General features: G+C 41.4%; 2 protein-coding genes across 2 annotated transcripts in view; one reads left to right on the forward strand and one right to left on the reverse strand.

The window, feature by feature from the left end:
• LOC125312047 overlaps positions 1–17,217 on the forward strand; it is a 36,263-nt gene extending 19,046 nt beyond the window's left edge. The window contains exons 26-38 of the mRNA XM_048270518.1: positions 3,443–3,575; positions 3,789–3,871; positions 4,075–4,201; positions 9,781–9,971; positions 10,169–10,259; positions 10,400–10,529; positions 11,551–11,732; positions 12,582–12,737; positions 13,225–13,358; positions 15,309–15,457; positions 15,691–15,785; positions 16,205–16,442; positions 16,882–17,217. Coding sequence (XP_048126475.1) covers positions 3,443–3,575; positions 3,789–3,871; positions 4,075–4,201; positions 9,781–9,971; positions 10,169–10,259; positions 10,400–10,529; positions 11,551–11,732; positions 12,582–12,737; positions 13,225–13,358; positions 15,309–15,457; positions 15,691–15,785; positions 16,205–16,442; positions 16,882–16,976 — 1,804 coding nt within the window. The 3' untranslated portion in view covers positions 16,977–17,217. The remainder of the gene's footprint in view (positions 1–3,442; positions 3,576–3,788; positions 3,872–4,074; positions 4,202–9,780; positions 9,972–10,168; positions 10,260–10,399; positions 10,530–11,550; positions 11,733–12,581; positions 12,738–13,224; positions 13,359–15,308; positions 15,458–15,690; positions 15,786–16,204; positions 16,443–16,881) is intronic.
• A 764-nt stretch (positions 17,218–17,981) lies between these two features.
• LOC125312053 (rho-related GTP-binding protein RhoQ-like) lies at positions 17,982–23,625 on the reverse strand. The gene is made up of 5 exons (XM_048270528.1): positions 23,246–23,625; positions 22,922–22,980; positions 20,118–20,282; positions 19,791–19,886; positions 17,982–19,097 (listed from the first exon to the last, which is right to left on the reverse strand). The coding sequence occupies exons 1-5, from the start codon at positions 23,448–23,450 to the stop codon at positions 18,933–18,935; spliced, it is 690 nt and encodes a 229-aa protein (XP_048126485.1). The 5' UTR covers positions 23,451–23,625; the 3' UTR covers positions 17,982–18,932.
• Between the last annotated feature and the right edge of the window lie 734 nt (positions 23,626–24,359).

Consider the following 24,359-nt stretch of genomic DNA (forward strand, 5'->3'; position numbering starts at 1 on the left):
TGAGCTGCAGACCCAAGGCCAAGATGGATGCGTGTGAGCTACACCTTAGCACCTGCTCTTGGAAAGCCCCCCAAAATAAGATGAGCAGCATCAGTAATGCGAGGGAAGCATGACCTTGCGACGTAGACAAAGGACTTCAGGACAATTCATGCCTGTATGTGACAGGAGGAAGAAACATATGTTACTGAAATATGACGAGACAACGAACAGATCAGTGCTGGGGTACCACCATGGCACTTATGCATCTCAGAGTGCAGAGGAGCTCTGAGAATGACTTAACGAAGCTTGCTATACCAGCTGCACCACTGTGGCAGGATAGTACAGTTTAGAACTGGCTGCTGGAGAGACAATGAGTAAAGGTAGCAATGAGGAGAGAATAAGCAATACATATCGCCCAACTGGATGCAGAAATTATATTAGTCATGCGCCAAGCACTGGCCCCTGAGTGAGTGGAGGGGTGTGCATTCACGCGACATTCCATGTGGCCAGGACATTTTTACTCAAAGCGACTGACAATGTACCCTGGGAATCCAGAGTTCTCACGGAAGCATTTGCTCAGGGAGAGACTTGAGTCTGGCAAGGAGTATGATGCACGTAACTTTTGCCCCTTGCATCGCGGGGAACCAATATATGTGTAGCTGATATAGCGGGCCATAGGCGATCTAAACAGATGACAGACGTAGTGTCATCCAATTGCGTCGAAGTCCGGAATCAGGCAGTTAACATTGACCGTATAGCGGTATCCTGAACCATGAGCTGGGCAACCAGCGTCCAGGGCAACCCAGACAGACATGACGGCCGGGCAACCGGCATCCAGGGCCACCTGGACCAAACTGGGCAACCAGCGTCTAGGGCAACCTAGACGAGCGTCATGAGCCGGACAACCGGCGTCCAAGGCAACCTGGACAGTGAGCTGGGCAACCAGCGTCTAGGGCAACCTAGACCAACGTGACGGCAAACAGGTTAAAGCTAAAACAATTCTCCCACAATGCCAGTGCAATTAAAAACAATTTACAAGGTAGAGCACAATAACGAAAGTGCATCAGTGAGTGCCGGTTTTACACAGTCAAGAGTCAGTTCTAGACAGGTGATAAGTGCTGGGATTAGGAAGGCTAGTTTTAAGCCGTGCTACAAGAGGAGATATCCTCGGCTGGCTTGGCCTTCGGAGATTTGTGAAGACTGAGGGATGACCCCCCTCCAATATGAACTGGAAACATGATCCACACGATTGCGTGATTCTGTGAACCGGCACTGCCATCCCTGAAAGAAAGTAGATGTTAGTGTGATATGTGGAACTGCTTCTCCCTTGACGAACTGCATCCCCTCAACGGAAGAGGGGAGGCATGATGCACCTGCAGGGGTTAGCAAATTAAAGATCGGGAGGAGAATGTAAAAGGAACTTGCACGTCCTCCCTGGCGCGATCACTTCGGGTGAGCATATCTGCCAAAAACAAAACAGCCAAGGCAAAATGGAGAATGGAAATTAGAGTACACATTATTTGCAGAGGATCCTGCTAAAACAGCAATTCGAGTCAGCAATCAATGTGACTGATGGCGTGACTAGATGGGCTGAAATCACACGGACACGCAGAGACCCGTTGTCCAAAGAGAGTGCATGAAGGGCGCGGCGTTGGCCTGAAGGAGACTTGAGTCTGCCAGTGATGATGGACCGCTCCGTTTGACCTGCGAGAAGGAAGGAGTGGTTAGACAGGTGACATGTAGCATCGTCATCGGTAAAACCAGCCAACGGCTACGTTGGTAGTCGTGATCAACGAACTTCCAGCATAGGCCACCATTTAAACCACAACTAGCAAAATGTAAAATTGCCGACATAATCATGGACAGCCGGTAACCATTAAAACCAATATATGGAGTGCTGAAGCGACCCACTGGTGGGCAGTGAGCAAAGTGAGGCCTGCCATAGAATTCCTAGGAACCCAATACACGATACGGAATCAGAAAAGACATTTTAACCATACGAAAGACACTAGAAGGATATGTTACGTACACAAATGACACAGCTTCTTAATTAAAAGCTCAACCATGTGGGCATGAGCCCACACTGTGGTGTCAGCTCATGAACACTGACATAATACGGGCATTGAAAGAAAACACCTATTATTGCCTAGATAATAGCTTGTGTGACATACTGGCAATTGATGACCATGGGCCGGCGTGCCGTCATTTTGGTTCGAGCTTTGGTCTAAGACCCCCCAAAATTGAGAACCCAGATAGCTGAGAACGTCGGGGACGTCACGGCATACCTGGGACATCACAGATCAGCGGTAGCTGAGAGTAGTTTGAGCAACGGCAAGTGCATGCAGAGAATCACCCGAGGAAGGCCGTGTAGACTTCCTACCAGAAGGTATGGGACGCAATCCCAGATGATTAAACGAATGCAACGATGAACTGGCTTCCCGCAGCCATGCACAAGGAGTGATACCTGAACCGAAGGTCCAGCAGACGAGTAGCCTAGCCTAAAGCCTATGCAGCCCAACGAGCAGCGAGGCAAATTAAGAGGCTACACAAAAATACAACTGGTTTGACGACGCTCAACCAAGGTAGACATCGAGATAACCACAGTGAGTGTAGAACATCAATTAAACAGGTCTTAATACAGGGTTGGGTTCAACGGCAGCGTGGTGCAGGCCAGCAATTTACAGCACGAATCGCAAGGATTATAAAATCAGCAGGAATTATGTAAGGAGGCTTAAGTGAAAGTTAAACCGTGTCAGACAAGTCAGTTTGCTGCCCGCCGAATATCGTTGGCAAGCAGGTTGCATGACTGTGGGTAGAGTGTAGCCCAGCTCGAGGAGCTTGGGAAGAGAGCACGATAACCTTACCAACCAGACGCTGAAGCTTGAGAAATTGTTGCCGAACCACGACATGGGCCTGCAACAGAGTTGCGCAAGGGCGGCGACCCGGCAGTAGGCTATTGTGAATTGAAGGCTGCAACAGCGTGGCGTGACTGGCTCGATAGGCAGAGATTAGCGATGAAGCGACATGCAGTGGCCCTGACTGAAGGACGCACAGGTCTGAACAGCGCAGCAAACGAAGCCGTAGGATTGTAACAAATAACGCCACTGAGGGCAGAAGGGGCGAATGTAAAATGCAGAGAGCCGGGTCCACGCGAAGCCTGAGCTAGGGCGTCAAAGTCAGCGTACTGAGAAGCAGAAGCAGTGTTAGGTGGTACATATTTAAAGAGCCCACTGAATTCCTATAGGCTAGCTGATTGAATGAGTGAATGATCAGATTGCAGGGCTTTCCCGAAAAGTAGGCAAAGCTAAGATTGGCTCCGTGTAAGCATGGGAGGAGTAAGCTACACTATGAGTCTTCCTAGTAGAACTTTCGCTGAAGCTATCATTTCTCTATTGTTCCACATAACTCAATTTTGTTGTTGTCCTCCATGACAGCTCAAACTATTCTGTATTGTTCTGTGCAGGCTGTCCCAATCTGTGTTACAAGGGTTTTCCTGTAGCTCAGTGCAGACAATATCGAAGGTGAAAGTGCAACGCCTCATCCGGGCCTGTAGGCCACGTCTTGGTCGCCGTAAGGTGGTACTGGGAGAGTCTCAGGTGAGCTGGACAACCAGAATTAACCCTGGGTTTAATTCAAAGGGGCAAACTTGGCCTGTGCCTCTTAGTCTGTACTTCTTTCTTTTTCTGTGCAGATGTTTCTCTGGATAGACTGGATTGTTAGATATAATAACAGAGGCTGTGTTTTGAGAGAAGAAAATGAAAAATAAAGAAAAAGATTTGTAAAAATGTCTCACATGTTATACTTTACAGCTGACTTGCATGTACAACTATGAGAAAAGTGAAGCCTCACAGAACTTCACAGAATACCCCACAGATATGCTGCTGTACTTCAAGTAAGTAGACTGACCAAAAGGCCATTAACAGGTATTAACAAAATTGAATATAAGTCCTTGCTCAAGGAAAATGTTTAAGATGAAAACAAGAAGAAGAAAAGAAGAAAGTAGACATAATGTAGAAGACGCCTGATATCATTGTGGAATAATGTGTCTTTGTCCATTATCTTTTTCTTATTTCTGCAATGTTGCTTGTGTTTTAGTTATGACCAGGTAGACAAGGCCAACTGCAAGTCCTACTTCCAAGCCCTCAGTTCTGCAGACTTCTCTGTCATTTCCAGTGGTCTAAGCATTAAAACAACACTGTGGAACAATGCCAAGAGCTGTTTGGTGAGTTTTAAATGATAGTGCAACATTCATTTGTGAAGAGATTTGTGAACGGTGGAAACACCTAGCTTGGTAATACCAGTACTTTGTTTCATTTTGTGAGTCTCTCATGATTGAGAAACACTTACAACTCTAGCATCGTAATGAGCCCAGACTTTGCGCTAAGGGACTGTATGATATTTACCGGGGGGGTGGGGACGGACGGTCGTCAAGGGGGAGGGGCCGAACACTATGCAAGCGCCAAATGAATAGTGCTCTCACGACAATCACGCCGTTAAACTTAAAAAGGTTAACATCACTCTAAGTTCGCCTTCAAGCAAGGAAAACGATGATTTTAAGACATCTGTTTCGTTGGAAGGGAAAGGGGGTAGCAACAGGGCAACACAGAGACAGGCCCGATGGCAGGGCTAATGTTATGAGAGTATTACAATATGGGATATTCTACAGGAAAATATTAAAACGGCAAGACAGCGGGGGAAAGTTAAACTATGTGATAAACACGGAAAAAGTTGGCATGCATGTTTCGGCCCCTGTGCACAGGGATTATTTGTCACATTATTAATCACATATGATTATTTGTGAAATTGTGCAAGCAGGTGCAACACATTTGAAAAGGAAGGACTGGTAGCATGCAAGCTCCCGGGAGAGATTGATTTAAGTGCTTCAGTCAAAAGTTGCATGACCCTCCCTTGCCTGTTAGAAAACTTTCAATGACCCTCCGACAGAATTGTTGAAAAAGACATGACCCTCCCCCTGCCAATTGTCGCTGTCTTCCGCCCACGCTGCTTTGAGCCATGAAGACACACTGTGATAACGTTCTTAAAGCGACACCAAAGAGTTTTTTGTACCTTAAAATAATGTTTCCAAAATTGTTTCCGTGGTTCATCAACTCGTAACAGGGTGAACGGCACTTCTGCATTCGCAACGTGGCCCTCTATTGGCTATAACCGCACTATGTAGGGGAGACAGGGGACAGTTGCAACACTTGCATTTGGCTCTGTTACTCAGAGATGGTTTGGATTAGACAAACTATTTTTTATACAATACACTTACATCTGTCTGTTAATAGTCTAAACCATTTAAAGATAATTACAGAATCTACATTTTTCACAATTTGCATTTGAATGTAAGGAGTCAGATGTTGCAACTGACCCTGGGCCCAGGGACATTTGCAACATTGTTTGGGGATGGTTGCAACATGTTAAAAATACAATATATTACAATAAATGTCAGTGCAGCAAACAGCAAGTGGACCACTGCAAGTTTATCAGTGTTATGGATGTGACATGAAATGGACACACTTTTGTGAGGGATTACAGGTTTTCTACAAACTCTTTATTGAAGGAAACTGCCGAAACTATGATATATGTAGCATGAAGGAGACTTGAATGAACACAAAAAGTGTGTTTTTGAAACTATGCGTCATTTTCATAATGCATTATGTAGGAAAAACTGGCGTTATGGATGTGACGGTTTCACGTTATGGATGTGACGTGTCTGAACCAGTCCTCGACAAACTACATAAAACACATAATTAAGTAGTGAATTTTGATATGAAACAATTGAAATAGTAATCATGAAAAACTAGCGATGAAATTACTTCCTCAGTGCCCACTAAGATCCACAGGAAAAATCAGGACAACAAGTAATATAAAATATAAAAAATAAATGTATTTTTTTTTTTCCTTTTACCGTCATTAATTTTGGTCAGTGATTCCCGGGTTACTGAAACACCAGGGAACATGAAACTTGGTGGCCACTCCCCTACATAACTAGCCCTACCTGAACCGTTGCACTCAAGATGACAAAATATGTATGGTATGTTAGTCTCAAGAGCCCGCATCAACCTATCCCATACCCACTCATTTGTGATTTGCACACATAAAGTACATGCACGCGCACGTGCACACACGCACATGCACACACACACACACGCAGTCGCACACATAGACAGGCAAGCACACACACACATACAGACAGGCAAAAACACACAAACACCCACCCACATGAATGCAGACACATAAACACACACACACAGGCACGCATACGCATGTGCGCATGCAAACACACACGCACACACACACACACTCTTATAAACAAAAGCAAACTCTCATATGCTCACACTCATTTACATGCACATGAGTTGCAGGAGTAGGAGATGGAGACAAATTGACAAGCGTGGGATAGTGAGAAACGTAATTTCGATCTCTTTGTATGTCTGGAACATGTGAAGAAATTGACAATAAAGCTGACTTTGACTTTGACTTTGAATTTATTTTTGCGAAGAGAATATGCAGGACTGAGAGGCGGTCATATTTTGTACTGCTATGCGGTAGATCTAGTTTATTGCTGCCGTTACTCATGTTACTCTGTGGGTATTAGCTACAGAGTACCTGACACTTCAAATGCTAGCATATCGCGTCACATTTAAAATTAAACTGTGTTAAGCAGACGTGAACGGCAGGCTAAACAGATCTGCAACAGAAGGAGCTCCAGCTTCAAAGTCAGCCATCTTCACCAGCTAACGATAATCCAGTTACTGTACAACAACAGCATGACAGTTACAGCAAGATAATCGTTCAGATTTTCGTTATTAAGCCACTTAAAAATAGGTTATGGCTAGGCTCACTGGCGCCTTAATGCAGGGGTTTACCTGGGCTTCAGCCCAGGGGCCTCGACCAATGGGGCCTCCTAATAATAATAATGATAATCAATAATATTAAACGGCCGTGTCCGTATTTGCGGCGTCAGTCATAGCCTACTCGGGAGCTAGCCTAATTGAGCACATCGCACTGCTCTACAATGACATCCATGCAGAGGCCCCCTTTGTCTTCTCTTCTAAAGTGCAACAAAATGTAACAAAACTTAATAAATTCCAACGGGTGTGTAGAGGAGCTAGAGGAGAGGCTGAAACTGACTGACAAACTCTGGAGATAACTGGGTAGGCTACGATTGAAGCAACGATAAACGAATGACGTGGATTCCTGTAACTGTCCATGAAAAAAGCAGGTAGGGCCTAAACATCGTAGCAATAGCCTGGCAATGAAAGGGCTTTAAAAGCATGTATTTCACTTGTCTCACTGGAATGAACGCAGAACATGGGCTGTTGCGCAAAGAAATGAATTAGTGATCAGCATCTCCGTTCACCAAAAGCTAAGTTTGTGCTAACCCATTCGCACAAATAATAGCCTATGTTATGTTTTCTCCATTGTTAACATGAGATATGTCTCCATGTAGGGTAGTATAGTGATAATGCATAGGGTAGCCAATGTTCACGTCAATGAGCCAGCTGCTTGTTCTGTAGGCTAAAAGTATTTATGTCCCTCCCAAGCTACGTTAAAATGGTGTGTTAAGTGGACAGAATGTCAAAAAACCTCCTGGGGAACACCCCGACACGACAAACACATGCACTTTTGAAAAGCTTGAAACGTCCATGTAGCCTAACGCATCTTTTAACTTAGCCAGCCAGTGTTTTAAGAGTTCAACGCTTGTTTTCGTGCAGTAGGCTAGCCTTTTTGATAAGCGATGTCAGGGGTAGGCTGACGTGATTGAGGGCTTTCTGTTCCTGTTTATGTAAAGGTTTTACATAGGCTCAATAATGATAGGCTACACTGCATGTTATAGGCTATATTAACCAAAAGCGCACGTTATGTAAATAGGGGGGTCAGATCGGAGGGGGGCTTAAAAACATACATACATGTATAGCCCAGGGGCCTCAGGTGGTATTAAGGCGCCACTGGCTAGGTTGGAGGTATTTTAATATTATGTTTTTTTTGCTAATGGTTATGCAAGGCCTCCCTGTGGTTTTCATCAACCTAATAATCTTTGAAATGTCAATTGTAAACACTAAGGTGAAATGCGTTGAAACTGACATGCCACCAGAACAGACGTTTTATCGGCTTTGAGGTATAATAAAGTCTCCAGTCTTGTAAATTCACATTATGTAACATCCATAACGTCACATCCATAACGCACCATTAAAGTTTTTAAAAGTAAGAAATAGGCACAATTTGGTCATCATACTTTACATTGATATAAATCAGTTTTGCACAGACACTATGGACATTGTCGCATCAACACTGTACATACAGTATGTGTAGCATAAACTTTTCCTATGAAACGTTATGGAAGTGACATGTCCATGGAACTTGCTGACTTAAAAACAAAAGCCTTACAAATGTAAGGAGTTGTGCTCTTAAAGGCAAACTGAGCATAGACATTGCTCTACCATTCCCTTGTCAATCTGGAATTTGTCAAATGACACAATTTGTTTGAATCTTGGTACCATTTATCCACTTTTTAAATATGTATAATATTACCATGTGAAAAATGTTGTTTCGGTATGGTTGCACACCATATTTATGATGTAAAAAGAGTGTAATTCTCCATCAAATTCAATCTGATCAGTTACAAACAATAAAATATAGACCTAAATGAAGATTTTAACAACAGTTCTGTTTGCGTATGCACAACTTTTTTTTCCATGGTAAGGATGACCTTTGCATGGAATTGCCCACTTTCATAAAATCATGCAACATATTCTACCTTGTCTATGGACATCGTTATTTGCAAAGCCGTTGCTGGATAAACAAATAGCTTGCGTGCGACAGAGGAAAAGTTCTTTGGTGTTGCTTGGTGTGGCCCCTTCAATAAATAACGAACAGTCCCTAACATTGAAATGGGTCCAGCCAAACCAATCACATTAATCAGGGATTCCTACCATTTAGATTTCGTCAGAGGAGATGAGAGGAAATATGTTCGTCAACGACCTTTTTTTCCATGACTAAGACGAGACGATGATGAGACTGCCTAGACTATCTTAAGATGCATTATTGTTGACGAGACTAGACTAAAATGTTTTGCATAAAATAAAAAGATAAATAAAAGATAAAATCTGTAAAACATTAATACTTGGTCTACGAAGATCATGACAGTGGTCCAGTCAAGTCTTTTACTGTGGTCAAATCACAGCCAAGCTATAACTGTAGCTCGACTTACCTGTGCATGTAAACATACTGACAAAAAATCAGAATGAGTAATTATAACAGATGAGTAGCCCTGTAGACACATAATATTTTGAGATGTGTGAAACACTATTTGACTGAAATGGTAATCAGAAATAATTTGTTATTACGTTAAAAAAAGTCAACATGTTTTGACTAAAACTTGACTAAGATACCTTTAGCCTAAGACTTGACTAAGATACCTTTAGTTTTCTTTTGACTAAAACTAGACACTAAAATGACTGACACGTTTCTTCCTACTGTTTCTTCACCTAAACTTTACAAACTGATAATAAACCACACTGGCAGTCAGGACGTAGGCCTAGCTTTACTGTACATACATTTACAGATTGTCACATTTTTTAGACTGTAATTTTGCAGGCGTACTACTACCATTGGGTTTATTCATATTTTTGTTTGTTCATTCTGTGTCCCCCCAAAAATAGTTTTTACATTTGCCAAGCCAATGTTTTTTTTACATTTGCCAAACCAAAGCAGTTCAATCCATTGTTTCATTATGGTTCAGTAAAGAAATATTTAATTTGAGAATGTTTTCTCTGTGTCCCTGGCGCACCATAGGGTATCACTGGTTTCAGCCTCAGCTCTGAGGACGTGGGTATCCTGGGCAACATGGTGTGCACCCTGGATGGCACCTACATCCAGAACTCTGACCCGGCCATTCTGGAGAAACTGAAGAACTGCCCAGACTTCACAGATGCCCAGGTCTCAGCCATAGAGACCCTCCTATTCACAAGAAACACAATATATGGGTACGTCAACCATGTATAACTATGTTTTAATTCATAAGGTCCCAGAAATTTACATCAACTAAACAATGAGTCACTAGTATGCATTGAAATGAACATTCAGGTTAATCATTGTTTCAGCATTGATTTAGAATCGTTATTGTGTAGTAGTAACATTCAGCATGCATCTGATACATTTCTTATGTGTTTATTCTCTTCAGAAACTCATCCACATGGAATCAGCAGACTCTGCAGGATCTGGGCATCCTCCCCCTGTACCTCACACAGACCTTCTGGGACAATTTCAGCACGGTGAGGTTCCCCAACATGGTTGCCATGCAAGCTCTACGCAGCCTCCTCGTTCCTTTTCAGCCTTATTCTTCACCTATGTGTGTCTGAATGAAACCACCAATGTTAACCCGCATTGGCATTGTGTCTTCATCTGCTGACAGTCGGAGAAAAGAGCGTTCCTCAGGTCCTTCCTGCCGTCACTGAGGAGCCAGAAGGTCCAGAAGAGGAAACTGCGGAGGCTCTTCAGGCGGTGCAACCACCAGCTCAGACGTCGGTTCATACGCAGAGCAGGTCGGGAAACAATGCTGCGTCAATCACTGTGCTCCACCATACTGTCCCACACTGCACAATACTTAATCATACTCCACCATACTGTCCCACACTGCACAATACTTAATCATACTCCACCATACTGTCCCACACTGCACAATGCTTAATCATACTCCACCATACTGTCCCACACTGCACAATGCTTAATCATACTCCACCATACTGTCCCACACTGCACAATACTTAATCATACTCCACCATACTGTCCCACACTGCACAATGCTTAATCAAACTCCACCATACTGTCCCACACTGCACAATACTTAACCATACTCCACCATACTGTCCCACACTGCACAATGCTTAATCAAACTCCACCATACTGTCCCACACTGCACTGTACTTAATCATACTCCATCATCTTACCGCACAATACATCCTTCTACACTCCTGTCATTTAGTGCATGAGCTGAAGTCACCACTAGCACTTCAGGGGGTCAAATTTTCAGTATATTTTTCTGAAAGGTATGCATGTCTGGAATGTAATGCTGCAAGTTGGATCTGGTAACTCATTTTGAATCGGATGGTGTGATTTCATTGCCTAAGAGGTAGTAGATCTCCAACTCAAAATGAGTTTTTCAGTTATCTTACACATGTCTTACACAAGGATTTTCATCAAACACTTAATCACTAAGAAGGTCAGATGGACTGGTATTCAATGTCATTGGGTCAAAAGTCAAGCCCAAGTGATACTGAGAATCCCATTTTAGGGCTCTTGGTCCACACATAATTTATTCATAATACAGTACATCATATGCTGGAAGAATACATACATCTTTATGTGTGTATCTATATTCAAAATGTAAATATATTTATATTTTATATTCCATATTACATGCCAGCCATGACTGAAGAATTGGTGAAAATATATAAATGTAGAATAAGAGTATGAGATGAAAAAAGAAGAAGACATGGAACCACTTGTAGAAGCTTACTTTAGCATCACGATAGCTTTACTAATACTTTTTAACTCTTACTCCAGGATGTGTGCTTGGGAACATCACTGAGTCGACCGTCAATGATCCGTCCTTCCCATTCGGTTACGATGCAACGCAGTTCGACCTCTGTCTGGACTTGGACATCCTCAAGAACAACCTGGCCACAGTAACTAAAAAGGTGGACGATGAAGACTTCCAGACCATTATCCTGGCCAAGTTAAACCAGGTATCTCCATTAGTGTCACTTACAGTTCTGGAAATAGAGCAATTATTCTTTGTTTCACAAAAACTGTCATTGTAGCAGCCAGTTGAATAACCCTAATCACTTTCTAACTTCTAATCTGGCAAGAAATGTTTGGCATATGTAGTAATTATCCAGAAAAGCCTATGTACCAACTATGCAACAGAAGCCATTGCTAGTTAACCTGCTTCAGGTAAGCACCTGTTGGAACTTGCCCAGTACAAAATCCCCTAGGTCAGCACCTAATGTCCACAGACCCAAGCCTAACCCAAAACCCAAGGACGCTTTATACAGAACAGTCAGCACAAATGATAGACGCTTTATTCAAAACAATCAGCACATATGACATAAGGCTAAACTGACGTCATATGTTATTTTATGGAAATGATGGCGGACCTTTCAGCAATATGATTAATCGGTTTACTTCTAAAAACCCTAATTGGTTTGCCAAAAAGTCAGTCACCTGCTGAGGGGACGAACCCCAAATCCTGATTGGACGTGTTATGTATAGGAAACAGGAGATCCTTGGACTTCTAGCATAAAAGTCGGAGCACAGCAGCTTCATCTACAGATTTTGGACATGGTCAACAGCAGCTCTCTGGTCTCGGCGTGTCTTCTTTGGGTCGAGTTTTCTCCAGAGTGCTAATTGGTCTTTTAGTGGACGGCTGGCGTGGGTTTTCCACCACACATACGTCTGGCATAAATGTTTATATGCAGTATGAAATCAGGCATAGACTACACACATGCCAACATTAATATTCTCATGTCCTACATGCACATTGAGCTATGTCACAAATTATTATATTCCATTTGTCTTGTGCTGCATTCTATCAGGCATACCCAGAGGGCCTAAAGGACTCAGAGCTCCAGCTCCTGGGTTCCACAGCCCGTGTGGCCACCACAGATGACATCAGTAAGTGGAACATCACCCTAATCGACACGCTGGCAGCACTAATGAACACAGACGATGGAGAGTGGAACACCACAATGGTGAGTCTGGGAAGAGATGGAACAATGTCTGCCTATTGACTGTCAAGAAGTAGGGAAAAGATAATGGAGAGATGGTCGATGTCGATGAGTGGTAGTAAGAAGTGTAGTACAAGTTAGGTGCATTCACATCAGATGAACATTTTGAGGAACTCCACCTTTTTCGCGTGGGGAGGTTAACTGGGGTCAATTGTGGTTCCTTTAACCATAATTTCTATAGATATTTTAGTACCTATTTTGGACTCATTGAAGCTTATTTTTATTAGCCTATGCAATGCTATCTTTAGTATTCACAACTACAATCAATCACTAACATCCTCTTAAGAACTGTTTTGTCTCAGAGCCTGAGAGGTCACGAATATGAGAATGATACTGCTGGTTTGTCTTGGAATTTTTCTCCTCAAATCTTTTTGGTAGGCAACATAAAGGGCCCACAACCATCTCATTCTCACACACACTCACTATTTCTCTACCCTGTGTTGGTTTTCAGAGTAAAGCAGTCATTATGAAGTACCTGAGCACAGCCAAAAACACACTTGGCAGCGACGAGATCAACACCATTGGCTCCAAGCTCTGCGGTCTGGACACCAGTGTGCTGAGTAGCATTACATCAGCCAGCTTAAAGTGAGTGCACACATTATCCCTGAAGGCCAATGTATGCTGCCCCACAAACTATTTCTGATATCCACCAATTGTTGGATATTAGATCACTGCAAAGAGACACAAACAAATTGCAACAAATGGCAAGATCCACCAGAATATTTGTGTTTTTGATAAGGCAGAGTGAATGGGCTAGCAAAGTACTTACTTAACTCACTGATGTTTACTACTGTATATCCCTTGCTAAAATTACATTACTACCTGTAAAATATCTGGTGTTTGGCTGGAGTGCTACCAGAATGGTGTGTCGATTAGAACACAGGAATGAGTCCAGGAATTACTTCACAATTGATCTTTATTGCCATTTGCTTCTTTCCTTGTTGTTTGCTTTCTCAATGTTGGTTTACAATTGATGCATATTGCTGGTATCTACAATCAAACAAAGCCAGCTTTACTGATGCAGATCATTATAATAATAATACTGTACATTCACATAACCACAAAGGAAATCTTTAACCAAGTGAAACATTTAACAGTTATCAAATTAATGTCAATTACAAATGATTAAATAAACGTACAAAGTCATAGACGCAGCATACCCATGCAGCAGGCAGAGGAGCAAGCAGTCAGCACAGAGAGAGACACACTAGTGAGGTTGATTGGTAATTATCCTCAGGTGGAGGAAGCTTCAGGAAGTGGACGTGTCTCCCAGTAGAGTGACAGGAAAGTGACTGGGATTTCCAACACTACCTTTTGAATTTGTACGACCCAGGCCCCACTTCCCCGATAACGACGGAGACATGCTCTTAAGAGGGTTTTCTACGATTCATCTTACGATCGTTCGTTTGGTTTTTCCGACTGTTTCCCGAACATGCTCAGAATGGAACGCCAAGCATGCACTGCTCTTAAGATGCTCTTAAGGGAGCTGTCCACGTTAGTAGTTCTGAAATATCCTCTGATTTGACGGTGATGTCAGGTGACTGCACGTCACAGCTATAGGCCTACCATTTAAACTTCGGATCTACACATTAATTCACATCAATACGAAAATAGAAACACTTTGACATCTGCATGTAAGAATCCCAAGTAGGTTATATACCACACAGAGACATAAATAATTGTAATTATTTTAAGATTAGATTGTTGCACCATGCAATAATTTTTTTTTTTTTTTTTTAAGAACACGTTTGAAGATAAGAAAGAAGTCGAGTAAGAAAGAGAGGAAATGTGTAGGCTTAGATTTTGATGCAGTAGGCTACAGACTAAACCACATGTTGCTTTCTCTGCTTTTTACCTCATAGGCCTAATAAAATATTCACTTAGCAAAGATAATGTCAAACTATTCTGGCAACGTCTCGTTTCATAACTTGATTGCATTTTTGTCCGCTTTTCATCACATTATTATGACCATTAAATGTAGGCTATTTTGCACGCTAAAATCTGATTCATCACAGGTAAACACAATAAAGAATGGGAACGTAAATTGGATTATGTATTCTAAGTTGTAATTCCTCTGTATGTCCTGTTGGTGACCTCAGTGAGAAGTACTGTTAAGGCGCTCTTAGCGGTAACGAGTACTCTGGAGCACTCATAGATCTAATGACGAGTGTTTTCACGATGCTCTTAAGCTACGATGGTTTCGGGAAACAGTCGGCAAATCTTAAGACGTTCGTAAGAGGGACTTTACGACGCTCTTAGGCTTAAGATGCTTTCGGGGAAGTGGGCCCAGAGCTCTTACAAACCTCAAACATTTGCATTTTCCTACTCAGGGGTTACAATGTGACATGTAAGCATGGAATCCCCACTTCCTGTCACCATTTTATTCCTAGAACACCCACCTAAAATAGTACCTCACCACTGACCCTAATCTCCCACCTGCTGCTTTTCTCCCTATTTTAACACTAGTCCACCCAGTGCCCCAAAGTAGCCCTTAATGTGCCCTTTCTCTCTCTCTATCTCTCTCTCCCTTTACAGGGACGCAGAGACTATGGACCTGAGCTCCTGCTCCGGCCAGCAGAAGACTGCCCTCTACACCACTGCCAAGGTCTCCTTCCTCTCAGTTAGACAGCAAAGGAGCACCAGAGCCGCCACCTCGTATTACCAACTCATCAGCCCGTACCTGGGTAAGCATGTGTGCCAGTGTAGAGTGTCAACCAGGTGCTAGCAACACCAAGGCTCATCAGCTCTCATGGCTCCAAAGTAGAGAAAGAAGCTACCCTGTATCAAACCCATAACCTTGTTACCATTGTATTATATAAAGCATATATAGTATGTGATTTACATGTGCTATATGAATAAATAATATGGTTATTATAGTTATGTGGCACTAAGGACAGACTTATTGACTCTCTCTCAGGCGGTGCTTCCCTGGCTGACATCCGTAGCCTGGCAGCAGAGAATGTTAGCATGGACATCACCACATTCCTTACCCTCAATCGTGATGTCATTAAGGTAACCACCAGCCTGTGTATTAGCATGATTTATGGTATCCGATTGGATTGACATCAGTAATAACCCTTTTGTGGCTGAGCAATGTGTCATGGTTTCAAATCTCTGGGAGAACACAGACCACTAAAATTCAACAACCTATATGTACAGTGAATGTCAAGAGAATAGCAACAACATGAATATGCATTGTCATTTTTTATTAGTCATTATTATTGTAGCCTCAGATGATTTTTTTCCTATTCAATTCATTATTACTATAGCCTCAAACCTATAATCATGATAGGACTTAATACAAGAAAGTAATATTATTACATGCTTTTTCCATTCTCAAGTTGATTTTTGTTGTTGTTTCAAGAATATGCCTGAAACATGATATTGATGATATATTATTTATTATTTTGTTTTACTCTCAAAATTTTCAGAATCTAAGCGTGAGAGAAGTTCTTGGACTCCTCGGCTCAATCAACATTAACGACCTGAAGACCTTTGAGAACAACTCCATTATCAAGGCATGGATCACTGAGCAGCTTCAGTCGGAGCTCGACAAGCTGGGTCTTGGTTTGACAGGAGGGAAAGCCTCTGTTGCCACTGTTACTGCCACACCTTTGGCCAATGCTACAAACAATGCCAGTAACACCACCACCACCACCGCCACAACAGGTAGGATCCAATGAATGGACCATACATTTATGTTCCTACTCACACATTTTTATTCAGATGTTTGTACTCTGTTTGAACTCTTGACTCCCAATCTGTCCACTCTCCCTTATCTGCACAGCTAAACTGGAATGTTGTTCTACAATACTATGATATATTCCAATCTGCTCTAGATGCTAGTTAGCACGACAGGAATTCGAGTAAATTAGCATATTTTATCAAGATACACAGAATGCAGGGTCTGTCCACACTGACCCATTCAGAACAATATACATTTATACACTTTAAACATTATATTTTATTTTAAACATTACAGAATCAGTTCACTTATTTTAGGCTCTGGTTCTCAAGCAGCAACACACCAATACATCACTGTTGCTGTTGGTTCTACTTTCTGTTTTTGTTGTTGTTAATGTGCTATTGTGTATTGCTTTGTTCCCAGTTCGCCCTTCCACTAATAGAGGAGATGTGTCTCACCAGAACTCCTTGGCCCTGAGGATGTGTGTGTTGCTCATATCGCTCCTGATGCTGCATTGACCATGAACCTATATGGGCATGTGCGCAGTAGCGTACTTTAAATTCTATTGTGTATTACTTCATTTGTATTCATGCTACTTTTTCTTCCATTTATCTTTTAGATTGCTGAATTGTGTATTTTAATTGAAAATGCTCACATAATTTATTTATCCTTTAAGTAATTGTTAACTTCTCTAAATTACATAATATAATGTCAGATGTGCTCAATCATTATACATCACTAATAAATTAATCTACTATATGGCATGTCTTGTGTTATGTGGTGGCACATTAACAAAATGTAACAAAATCTGTTAAATCAATGCAACATTTTCCTCCATTTTACAAAATTCACTCATGGCCTGAAAACACAACTTAACAGTTTAAGTTTACATGAAACATCAAGATTATTGTGTTATACTGCTTGAGGCATGTGCTGACTGTGAGATGTTGTGATGAATATTGCAGTGTCAATGCTGATAGAATACTGCAGTCAAGTCTGAAGTCACAGCTTCTTCAGATAACCGCAGTAATCAGAAATATTAATTGTAGTAAGAAACATGTGACATGGAACCACTGATACCTTGTGCTTTCTCAATACCACATACTCATGGTGGGAACAAAGCATGGCTCCTCTCAAATCATAAGATAAGATACAACTCAGCTCCAAAATGTTTATATATATGTTGTTGTTTTTTTTTTTAAATAAAAAAAAAAACATTTCAGTTTGTAACATAATAAAAAAAATATCTATAGGCCTGCCAATAAGGTCACCACGACAGTGATGTATTAGGGGAATAGTATTTTCATATCTCTGAAAATTGTTTTCACTTAACTTGAAAGTTAGATGCAGGGACCACTGCTATGCTCAGGCAAGGGATCTTACTGAACCGTTGTGGTAAGGTTCAGGAAAAAGATGGAGTAAAAGAAGGAACAAAATAGGAAAGGAACATGAAAGTGAAATGAGAAATTAAAAATCACATAGATTTATCGAAGGAAATATACGATCAGGAACACATGTACAAGCGAGAGTACACAACACTGTTTATTGAGAAAGTCCATTGTATTTTTTTTATAAATGAATGGGGGAGTATTTGCAATTCAGTATATTTATTTTGTGATGGTGAGTATAATTGCTAGTGGTAGGCTAGACATGCTGGATATCTGCAGCAGTAACACTATTTGAAATATATCAGCAATATAACATTATGCAAAAAGTTATGGCCATGATGTTAAAGGTATTGTAAGTTTTTGTTTAACTAATCCATATCTTAATGCCATCAAAGAACCTAAGAAGTAGTGTGGGAGCTCTTAGAATAGCAGTTCATTTTTAACAGATCTCACAGTCACGGGCACAGTGCTGACATATGAAATATTGCATCAGTAGATCACTGTGTCTAAGAGCTGTGGCATCCAGCTTGACCATAAGTGACAAAAAAGGCTTGACCAAGAGGTGTTTGATGTCCCATAGAAAACAGAATGTGAAAATTATTTTCCTCGAAACGGAGGATTTTGTAAATGGCAGTTATAATAATATAATATAAAGTGACAGACAACTACTGTACGCAACATTAATCTCATATGAACACCTCTTAGAAAATAAATAACAACAAATTCATAGTGTGTTTCAGAGCAATCTGTCATTCTGGTGTAAATGTGCTACCAGAATTTGTGCTTTCATTCATTTGAAAGTCTGTTCTGATCTCCATCATATCTGCCTTTCTCTTATCCCCTCCAGTCTCTCATTTGCATTAATAAGTCCACCAAAGCTTTGCTTGTGCATGTAGTTTCAGGCTCTTCTATTCCTATTTTGCTATAGCCTATTGTTTCAATGACAAAAATGTGACAAACGACAATTTTTTTCCATGAGGCTCTTGACCTCATACCAAACCAGCCATGACAGTGGACAGAGTTGGAGTGCTCAGTTTTAATCGTCCATCTTCCAGTAGTCCACTGCTCCTTCTCGTGTCCCGCGGATCATGTGATCGGGCAGCAGTGAAGGCAGCCGGGCCACAGCCGTCTCCTCAAAGCCCTCCTCTTCCTCTTCTTCGGTGTGAGGATAGTGATGATGGCCTCATCGAACACAGCCTTCAGGCCCTGCTGGGTCAGTGCGGAGCACTCAGAGTAACAACGAGCCCCTACCTGAAGGACAAGTAGAAAAGTGGACATGATGGCACTTGCATGGAATGGCAAGGTGTGGTGTGTGGTGTGGAGGATTGTACACTAATTATACAGTATGGGTACAAAGTTGTTGTGCTAATGTTTGGTGGTAATTCCTTGTCAATTACACCAAACATGGAATCAGAATACTACTACACAGTGCACCAAATAATTCCTGACTTCATTCTTAATCTTCTCCCTTGGTTAGAGAATATGTTACTGCACCTCTAGAGTTAGAGAAGATGTTACTGCACCTCTAGAGTTAGAGAAGATGTTACTGCACCTCTGTGGTGTTACTGAGAGAAGATGTTACTGCACCTCTGTACCGTTAGAGAAGATGTTACTGCACCTCTCTATAGTGTTACTGGGAGAAGATGTTATTGCACCTCTCTACAGTGTTACTAAGAGAAGATGTCACTGCACCTCTAGAGTTAGAGAAGATGTTACTGCACCTCTAGAGTTAGATAAGATGTTACTGCACCTCTAGAGTTAGAGAAGATGTTACTGCACCTCTAGAGTTAGAGAAGATGTTACTGCACCTCTCTATAGTGTTAGAGAAGATGTTACTGCACCTCTCTGTACCGTTAGAGAAGATTTTACTGCACCTCTCTATAGTGTTACTGAGAGAAAATGTTACTGCGCCTCTCTGTAGCGTTAGAGAAGATGTTACTGCACCTCTCTGGCGAGCTTGTGACCCTGCTCTGCTGTAATGGCTCTTTCCTTCATGCTGTTCAGCCTGGTGATGGTCTTCGGATCATCACGCAAGTCAATCTGATCAAAGGGACAGGGAGAATACAGTCTACGATGCTAAGATCGTCTGCATTACTGTAGAGTATTAGTGTCTATGTGACTGCTAGCATTTGCATTTGATTTTGATGAAAGATTGTTAACTAAAGATTATCCTCAAAGAGGATAACTAACTAAAGAATATCCTTAAAGACATATGAGCTGAATATTCAATGTGAGCCGGTAATTAACATTTGTTTCAGCCATGGGGGTAACCTGTGTTCCGATGAGAAGGAAGGGAACCCCAGGTGCATGTTCCTTAAGTTCTGGTACCCACTCCAGCCGAGCGTTGTGGAAGCTGGCCGGATTCACCACAGAGAAGCAGATGAGGAAGACATCCGTCATAGGGTAGGACAGAGGACGCAAGCGGTCATAGTCCTCCTGCGAAGCAGAGGGCACTGTGATTACGTGAGCTAGCCCTAATACAGATGATACAGTACATAGTCTTAGCCTGTAGAGTTAGCAGTGAATAGCACTACTACCTGTATGCTGTTCATCACATTCAATTGAAGGCAGGAAACATTTATCAAATATACATTAATATGCTAGAAGTAGAAATATGTTCATTTCTTACAGTTTTTCTCAGTTGCTTTGGCACATTTCTCAGATCAGAATGGTAAGTCTCAAAACTGTTTGTTCAAACTTCATATCATCTTATCACTTGTGCATTTCATTGAATCTATTTCATCGCTTGTGCCATTACATGCAAATGTGTTGAACTAGATGTCATAACTAGTTATCATAGTCTGTCTAGCATACATAAATAATATGTGATCTGACAGACAGGAACGTCAGAATATATAGAAAGATGTACAGTGCACAGCTCTGACTCTGACCAAGGGGTGTTTACTGTATTGGCTATTTTCCATTTGCACAATGCTGTAAAAGCCTTTATTTACTTTATACTGTCACAATGTCTTGTCAACAGAAAAAAACTTTGAAACAAATGTACTGTCTTGCAATCAACCCCTTCCACACACAATAATGTACAACAAAAAACTGTAGTTTTGAAATAGAAAATAGTGCTGCCTTGTACATTGTTCATTAGAAAATACTTACAGAGTAATCTGTCATATTGACAACAAGACAAAACAGTTTGACTCTCTTGACATAAACAATGGCATCATGACTTGTAATTTTGATTGCACTGACCGTTTTGTTGGCATAAATATTTGCTTTTGAGGCATTAACTAAGCCTTTTGAGCAAGATGCACACTTTTGCAGGTTATGCGGTGCAGTTTGCACTAATTGTTTAGAGAAATTTACTAACTGCTGTGCAAATGTGCATTATGATTCAAAAAAGGCACCAATGTGACTGAGAAAAATTACAATACAAACGTCAAGATTTTCAACATAGTTTGACTGACATACTAAACGCATACATAATCGAGCTGCTCTCATTTCGGTACACTTTCAAATAAATGTTTACATAAAGTTGAAAGAATTTTAAAAGATAAACCCTATGGTGGTCCTGAAATGCAAAGTGAACAACAAATGGGAAAACACAACAAATAAAAATTAAAAAAAACACAGGCAACTCACAAAACACATTATCAACCTGGCCAAAAATGATGACAGCATTGGCCACAAGCTAGCAAAGATAATTATGGTGCACCTGGAGCTGCGATGCACCGGGCATAAGACATGTCCCATTGAGCAACACATCTGAGCAGTTTATAGTAAACATCCAGCTTAAGTTTGCAGCACCTGAGAAACATATCACTGCTTATTGTGCCAGTGTCTCAGCAGAGATAACCCAGCTGGTCACTCATGTGTACACTTTCCATTAGAGAGAGGAATGAGAGGCTGCCTGCCTGTCTGTACAGACCTATACAAACAAGTCAGAAACACAAATGTATTGTCAGCTTGCATTGTTGAATCAGTAAAGCTAAACTCAAATGAAAGATTATTTAGCTCAGATGGCTTTAGATTGTTTAAAGATGCCATGAGTAAAACCATTATGAACACCATTATTTTTTCTCATCTTTCATTAAAAACATTAGCAGTTGCTGCACTCATGTCTGATGACAAAGCAGTGGTGCTCAACAAGACTCCCAATCTATGCTCTCATCTGCTGAGATTAATTTAATTTTGGTGTGACAGGTATGAGTCATTGCATGTATGATGTCACACACACACAGAAAAAAAAGAGAGAGAGAGAGAGACTGCCCATTCATGTGTCAATCAGTGTACCCGTGACATGGAAACTATGTCCAGAATAGAGGCAACACTGTGTGTCAAGAAGTAGTCCCCTTGACACACACACACACACACACACACACACACACACATTCAGTCAGGTAGCACTAAAACCGTTCTAAAACGAATTCATTTTTGGTGGTGTCTGAACCACAGACTTTCTCTATTCCATCAGCCATACACTGACACACACACACACACACACACAGACACACACACACACACACACACACACACACACACACACACACACACACACACACAAACCAGCAGCTGAGAAAGACAGACAAACATAATCAGACCAAGATCCAAATAGGTAACTGAGCTTGTACTGTTTCAATCACCACACATATTCTCCAATTCTCACACTTGATCCACTCAGCTTCAACTTCCAAATCCTCACTACTGGATATTGGAAAATATTGGGAAAAATGCATTACATTTTAAATGACAAGGACATAAGACTTGATATAAGTGCATTTACTTTAAGTTTGTAACGCTAAGCTTGTAACTGTAGTATATTCCATGATTGTATTTTCACAGAAGTGACCTTCAACCTTCAGTGTACTAATATGCTATTCTCCAATAACTTTTGTACACATAATATTCAACAATGTTTTGCCATCACTATAATTTTGTTACTGTCTGAGTCATCAGTATTATGTCATCAAAACCATCCCACCACAGTTAATGAGCTGTTAAAAAATCACACCAGAAGAACTTGATGTCGTTGGTCTTGGTGTGAACATTACCATGTCAGCCTAAGCTGACATAGGTTTATTGTCAGTGTCACAAACATCCATGGTGATGGCAAACATTACCTGTCCAGCTGTGTCATACAGGCCCAGTAAATACTGTTTTCCTCCGACGCTCACACTCACTGTAGAATTTACAAAGACAGTGTTAAGAGGGCTGTGAGGACAAAGAACAACACGCAAGCTAGTGGGAAAGCACTCATTCGGTTAGCGAAAGCAACAAGTGTCCAACGATTAAATACAATCAATCACTCTTTAATCCAAGCCAAATTTTAACAGCAGTTGTGGCACAATGTTTCCCACTTTCACGTAATTAAGATCTAACTAAACAGAATGCTTTAGATTTGACACATTAAGAATACACTTTCCCAACAGCCGAATACAACTTACCTGCGTAATGGTCAAAAACAGTCGGCACATATTCCTCGGGAAACGCATCATTGGCATAACTCATCAGCAAGCAGGTTTTCCCTACCGCGCCGTCACCGACAACCACGCATTTAAGCGCAGTAACGGCCGTCCCGTTTGCCATACTGGAGAAATCATCATCCGTCACCAGTCCAGAGTTGGTCGGTGAACTCCGGTGGAGAGTCATGGTGCGCCAGCCGCAAATTCTAATTTGACATCTCTAGTAGGCTATGGCTTAATAAACATTACCCTTGGCGCACTAAATAAACCAGTTAAATTAATATATTATATCATGCGACATGTGACAGTTGCGACACTAGTAAGGAGGATGACACTCCTATGGTCATGGTGACACCAGCCAGTGTTTCCCTTTGTCACGCTGCACTTGTCACCGCTGGCTGTAATGGGGCGGGGCCCTTGGACTTGTGAACGCGTGCCAGTTTGACAGTTTGCCTTATCAACAGGCACCTGTTTTGCACCCATGTTACTGTCATCGAAAATACTCAGAGTTGGGCGATTCTTAATAAATATAAAATATAGTCTTGTTTGAATGCCATGTGACCCGTCTACTAGTGAGAGTGTATTTTAAAGATGTTGACATTACAGTTGCTGTCGAGTCACATGACTAAACCATTACATCATGGCAGGACACCTCATAGCACATAACTGTGACTGCGAAAAAAGAATCAGTGACAGACTTTATCTGTCTTTCCAACATATCATCATCCGTTGCAGGTTTAGCAATAATCCCTTTCTCTTCTGAGACACATTGGATGACATTTATGAGTCCCACCCTCACACTGAATGATAATATAAAAAACAGCACTAACATACCAACACTAGATGGCGAACATGTCACAGTAACAGAGAACATTTTGAATTGGTGGTATTGGTGCAACAGATCATCCAACACAGTAGCACATGCTGATTTGTTTGTGTATGTTGGAGTTACTGTAATATTTGCTGCTTTGTAACTGGTTTTCTTTATAACTGGATTTTGTTGGCCATGCCAGTCTTTGCTAAGTCTGTTTGTGGTTTAGACCTATTCTTCATATTGGACTTGGCTGGGTTTTTTTTAATTGATACTGCATCTGAA

The sequence above is a fragment of the Alosa alosa genome, chromosome 18 (assembly GCF_017589495.1).
Source record: "Alosa alosa isolate M-15738 ecotype Scorff River chromosome 18, AALO_Geno_1.1, whole genome shotgun sequence".
NCBI classification, from domain to species: Eukaryota; Metazoa; Chordata; class Actinopteri; order Clupeiformes; family Clupeidae; genus Alosa; species Alosa alosa.